At 40.4% G+C, this 6,069-nt stretch overlaps 1 protein-coding gene across 1 annotated transcript in view; it reads right to left on the bottom strand.

The window, feature by feature from the left end:
- The window catches only part of SEL1L3 (SEL1L family member 3), a 32,109-nt gene extending 30,233 nt beyond the window's left edge, over window positions 1–1,876 (bottom strand). The window contains exon 1 of the mRNA XM_008645011.2: window positions 1,287–1,876. Coding sequence (XP_008643233.2) covers window positions 1,287–1,845 — 559 coding nt within the window. The 5' untranslated portion in view covers window positions 1,846–1,876. The remainder of the gene's footprint in view (window positions 1–1,286) is intronic.
- Window positions 1,877–6,069: the final 4,193 nt, after the last annotated feature.

Raw genomic sequence — 6,069 nt, 5'->3', positions numbered from 1 at the left:
ATTAAAATCTAAGATACTTAAAGAACCAGTTAGTAAACAAGAAGTCTTAATTTATGTTACTCATTTAAATCTCATCCTATCTTTGGTCAAGCCTAAGTGACATTACTCCACATCTCTTGGACTTGCTCTCCACTTGCACCTCTCTATATTATACGTATGCATAGATACCAATTCTGTTCTTAACTGATATGGATAATCCTGTAATAAAACTGATGAAGCTGCCCCTCCTGAGAAACAGGAGAAAAATCTTCAAGGCCATGATGTATCATCAGCTTGCCTAGAGAAACCCAAAAACCAAACAAAAAACCCCAAGAAAACAACAAAATAAACCAAACCCTAAGCAATTTGTTACAATATTATTTTAAGAAACAAAATTTGAATGTTATTTCCTCCTATTGTCTATTATACTGATTTAAGAAATAGATAACACAGACAATAAGATGTTTCACAGTGTTGTCAGATAGCACATGCTGTCTCCAACAAGTATTTTAGAAAGCCCCTAAGGGAAGCAAGATGTTCCCTGTTCTTCTTCAGAGCATTTATATGCAAATGTAGCGAAAATAAATGACACAAATACCATTATGGGATTTTCAAGGAGAGAACAATTTAGGAACAAATGGGCTCTTTCTTTTTAGGTTCTGCTTTGAGTATGCATTGAGGGCAAAAAGAATTCTCAGCAAGTGTAAAGCTAAAGATAGGCAGACAAAAAAGTTTAGAAAGCAAAGTTGTTTCAGTAATCTATACAGTTGGCAACACATGCTTTTTTATTTAAAACCACTATTTTTTTTCCTAAAATGCTTGTTCATAATGGTTCTAGGGGAAAAAAACATGGTGCTATAAAGTTTAGTTCACTACAAAGACCTGAAAATATGTTTCTGAGTGTGAGGCCATCATCTTAAGCAGAAGAAGACTACTTGTTCGAGAATTATGTGTGCATGAACTGCAGAACTGACTCTGAAATAATGCAGCAAGGGACTGAACAACTCTCTCTGAAGATAAAGGAACGATGTCCACTGACACTGCTGGGTTTTAACTAAAGTTGTTTGAATATGCTTAGAAAATAGAGGGCCAGCCTGCTACCAACCTCCAGGCTGGCTGTGAAGAAACAATCTGAAGAACAGGATGGCTTCAGCAACTCTAACCTCACGGTTACGGAGATTACATGTTTAACAATGCTTCCCAAGTAAACCACTGTATGTAACATTTACTATTTACTACCAGTAGGCACTTTTTAACAGTTTACCAGAGATGTTATTAGTTTCCGCGAGGAAAAAAAGTGCACCTACCACTTTCGTGAGGGCACTGAGGTATTCTATTCGCCTGGAGCGTCCACAAATAGTCAGCACCCCACTGAAGACAAACTTTGTGGTCCTTATATGGCCGTTCAAAAGGTGGAACTGCCTCTAAAAATGTGTAATTCTTGGCAACCGCAGCCTGGTAGTCTTCACTCTGCTCATCATCATAGCTGCTAGCTGATTTGTGACTAATCCATGCGTACAGTATCACACTGTGCACTATTATTGAGTTTCTGATGATATAATCGTCTCTGTAAACCATGATGCTTGGAAATTTCAAGTGTACTTGTCGAGTTCTGCTAACATAAAGGTTCTTCTCATCCTTCCATCTCCTTCTATACACCGGTACACCAGTCCTGAACTCGGAGGAAGCTACTGCTTCCAAACTGATAATACAAGGCTTAGAACATAAATACTGAACTGAAACCTCAGAATTGTTAAGAACTTTCTTTTCTAAAATGTTTAAATGGATAAAGTCCACATAATCCATATTTTTCTGAAACTGTGGAGTAACTGCTGTTGTCTGTAATGTCTCCTTTCCAAAGGACATCACAAAGTTCTGGAAGAAAACCCAAACACAAACATGTTAATCAAAGAATCTAAGTTTATATGATTATATATTCACAGTAATAACAGAACACTGCATAAGCATGTTTATAAACCATACTTTTAACTTGAAAATATGAGGTTTCTTTTACACAGCAAGCAGACATGGATAACTGGGGAGCCACCATCAAGATTTTAATGGTAACAACTTCCCTACCTCAAGTTCTCCAAGTTACACATGCTTCTACAAACAAATTTTACTTACAGGGTGTATCCTTCAGCCCTTACGCAAGCGGAATCTGGTCTAAGATAGCAACTTACACGTCATGCTATTTACACATGTTCCTAGGATCAGGCCTAAGGAGTGTACACGGAAAGGTACTGGCATGTATTCGTCGTATCATTGTTTCCTAGGATTGCCATCCTAGCCTGATGTTTCTGTACCTTCTTAAAAAGTTAGCTAATTTTGTTACCTGTCATGCAGGTCCCGGAAGGAGAAAACAACAACAGAGGTTTGCTGAGAATGAATTAATATTCATGAAGTGTTTCATTTTTGACATGTTCCTATCCTGAAGATGGACTTGGAAATCTGAGCAGCTCTCCACAGCTATGTATGCTATATATAGTTTGAGAGTGAGTGCCTAGACATACAACAGGAATATCCTCTACGCTAAAGTTCTTGTCTCTAAGGCTTCAAACAGCTTCTTTTCTTTCTGCCCTGCAGTCAGCATCCAGCTTGATGCACTGCCAAGGATACTGGGGATTACTCAGCTCTGAGGGCCAGCCACCAGCACAGCAGCTCCACCAGGCCCCCTGCTCTAAAATATTCAGAATTGTCACTTAGGATTACCAGGGAAGATGGTCATTAAGGTTGCCCAAAATGAGATCTGTCTTGGGTAACTTTTAAATTCGCTAAGCTTAAACAAATTAAAATAAAATTTGTCTTGGATACCTATCTTGGATTGATGGATTTTTCATTGTGATTTTCAAAATATTTAAAAGGTTTGGCCTAGTCATTAATAGATTTCTAATCATATGATTATGATTCAACTAATCATAGAAACTGTGTATTGTGCACCTGGAGGACTTGCCCACAGTCCAATATGGGGATCAGTAGAAGTGCCTAATGATAAACTCTTTTTATTTCTTAAAAATACGTTGACACTCCTTGAGAGCTACACTGAAAAAACATCAAGCCAGGAAGGCCTGTGAAGGTGTTAATATTAGGAAAAGTCAGAACTAAGTCCTACACTACTTCCTTGTTCATACAGATGAGGATTTTGGATTTAACTGTGTGATCAAAGGTTATTTTTCCCTCCGTTGCCTGCCTCCTTAGAGGCACAAAAGAGCTCAAGGGTTGTTAGTGGAACACAACTATGCATAGAGGGGTTATTTACTTCAAGACCTTGACTTTATTAAGGGCAGACATTGGAAGATGTAACTGAATGAGGGAACTTTTAGATGAAAAAGCTAGATATCATTGCTAGCAGATGGGTAGCTCTAGATCGCTGAATTTATTTAGTGTTCCTAGGTTTCTGAACTTGTCACTTGAACCACTTTCCGTAAGTGCAACCAAATGCTCTTTATCTTCTTGAATCTGACAAGAGACACTGCAAGCGAGATGTGCAGTGATGCTGAACACTGATAAACACATGTAAGCACCAAGATATACAACTTGAACAAACAAAACACTAAAAAATGCTAAACACAATACACTATGCAACTCAGTATTTTGGCTTTCTACAACAGGCAGTCTCGGAGTGACAGCCTTCCTCTCTGCCTTATTTCCCACTCTACAAAATGGATATTGGTTAGAGCACGGTGCTAATAATGCCAAGGTTGTGGGTTTGATCCCTTTATGGGCCGTTCACTTAAGAGTCGGATTTGATGATACTTGTGGGTCCCTTCCAACTCAGAATATTCTGTGATTTTTTGATATTGTAAAAACTATGCAAACTGAAGGGGCTAAAAAATGAATAGCAACAGGAGGTTGGTGTCCATTGGAACACATAGTATGGTGTCTACCATATGTTGGGATAAATCACATACACAAATATTGAGATAAAAGTTGATGAGAGAGCCTTGATTTTAATACTAATTTGAGTCTCTTTCAGAGCCTGACTTGACAAAAGATACTATTCTTTTACATTTCCAATGTAATAACTCTTTGGTTTAAATACTTCCAAAAGCATTAAAAGCCCATAGCAGCCGTAACAGATCATCCTAAACCTCTTGTACTTGATGGTTATAATTCATATTTCTTGATCTTACAATAAAGAGTGCTTGTAAGTAGCTTAATCTTTGTGATATGGGGGCTGTGCCATGAGGAAGAGGGTAATATACTATGAACACAATGCCATGTGCGTATCACAAGACATAAAAGTCTACCAGGTAGATACTGCAAAGCATAGGGGTACTACTGTGTGCTTACCACACCACACACACTTACTGTCAAAACATACACAGCCAGCTCTCAATTTTCTCAGTGGTTATCCAATACAGAGAGATGGGAACTAGCCTCCAGCAAAGACAGTTTGGGTCTGCCACAGTTCATTGACAAATATCCAGCAGTGCATGAATACGTTCATCTTATTTCCAGTGAATGGCAGAAATTTTGTGGTGGGGATCCCAAAGCAGTAAGCTCTGAAACCCAAAGCCAGTTATTTGCAGAACAATTTCCATGATGTTCCTAGAGCACTTAAGCACAATGCACCACGACTGCTAATGCGTAAGTTTAGCTTCAGCTCTGCTGATCTAGTGCCTTTCCTGTAGTGCCTGATCTGCTAAATGGCTCCCCACAGGAGATTTTACTTTGCATTCTTTGGTCCCTGGGTATTACTTGAGGTGTGTGCTGCCAAAATGCATGAAGTATATTTGAGTCTGCTGTTCCATCCCACCTAACAAACCCTTCAGGAGGCTCATCCAGTAAACAGCATGGAGCAAAGAACCCTGAGCAACCCCACAGCGATGGAGGTCTGGCAGAGACTGCAGACCATAAACTTTCAGACCATGACTGAGTCTCCGTTACCACTTGGTTACCTCTACACAGTGCATGGAGTGTCTATCATTTAAATGCTCCTACTTGGTGAGGAACCCTCTTCCCTTCTTGTTATGTAAGATAGGGCAGAGTTAAATGTGCATCACCTCTGACACAGAGTAAGGATGAAAGAATTACACATTGAGAGTGATTATGAGACTTAAATACAAAACTTTCCCAGCACAGTAAAGAGGCCAGCTATGCTGATTCGAAATATTACCATGAACTATGTAAAGTTCAACAAGGCAGACATAAAGGCTTTGTTGTGTGGGGCAACTTAGCCACTAAAGCTGTAAAAGTTTTTTTTTTTCTTTTCTTAAATCCTGCCGAATCTGAATGAATTAGCCCAAGTCATCCCATCAGATCTTGGTATAAAAATCAATTTGGGAGGCAAACACAGCAAGTATTAGGAATCTGAACATTTTCAATCACATAATAATACAGAAATGATTGAGCAAGTATTCTTTCACTTGCTGATCTCAACAGGACCCTCCACGAGTTCCACATAACCCTATGAAACCTGCACCTGTTTGCACAGAACCTGAAGATAACCGCAGTCCTTCACCTGCAAATGCCCAACACATCATGCTACATTTTAAGATGTGTGAAGACATGACAAAAAGGGGTATTGATTTGCTGCTTTCCATCAGCACCAACATAGTACAGGCATACAAAGACTTTGACCAGAGCTTATGCTTAGCAGCATAAAAGATGAAAAAGTAGTTTTAGTAGGTGCCCCTAAAAAGCGGTTATTTCCATAAGCCAGCGCAGCACTATGCGCAGTCGGCATTCTGTAAGCAGATGTCAAAGGCCTCCCCATTCTATCCACTCCAGAAATTTATCGTTACCCAGGGCAGAAGGCTTAACACTTCGATGTGCCGACTCGGCGTCCATGCTTAGCAGCATAAAAGATGAAAAAGTAGTTTTAGTAGGTGCCCCTAAAAAGCGGTTATTTCCATAAGCCAGCGCAGCACTATGCGCAGTCGGCATTCTGTAAGCAGATGTCAAAGGCCTCCCCATTCTATCCACTCCAGAAATTTATCGTTACCCAGGGCAGAAGGCTTAACACTTCGATGTGCCGACTCGGCGTCCCCCAGCTCGGTAAGGCAGCGTGACCCTGGGGGCTGGGAGGGGGCGCGGGGCCAGGCCGGACAGCCGGGGGCTGGCTCCGAGGGGCGGCCCCGGCACCGA

Source organism: Corvus brachyrhynchos, unplaced genomic scaffold (genome assembly GCF_000691975.1).
Source record: "Corvus brachyrhynchos isolate BGI_N302 unplaced genomic scaffold, ASM69197v1 scaffold80, whole genome shotgun sequence".
NCBI classification, from domain to species: Eukaryota; Metazoa; Chordata; class Aves; order Passeriformes; family Corvidae; genus Corvus; species Corvus brachyrhynchos.
This window is presented reverse-complemented; position numbering and strand designations above follow the sequence as displayed.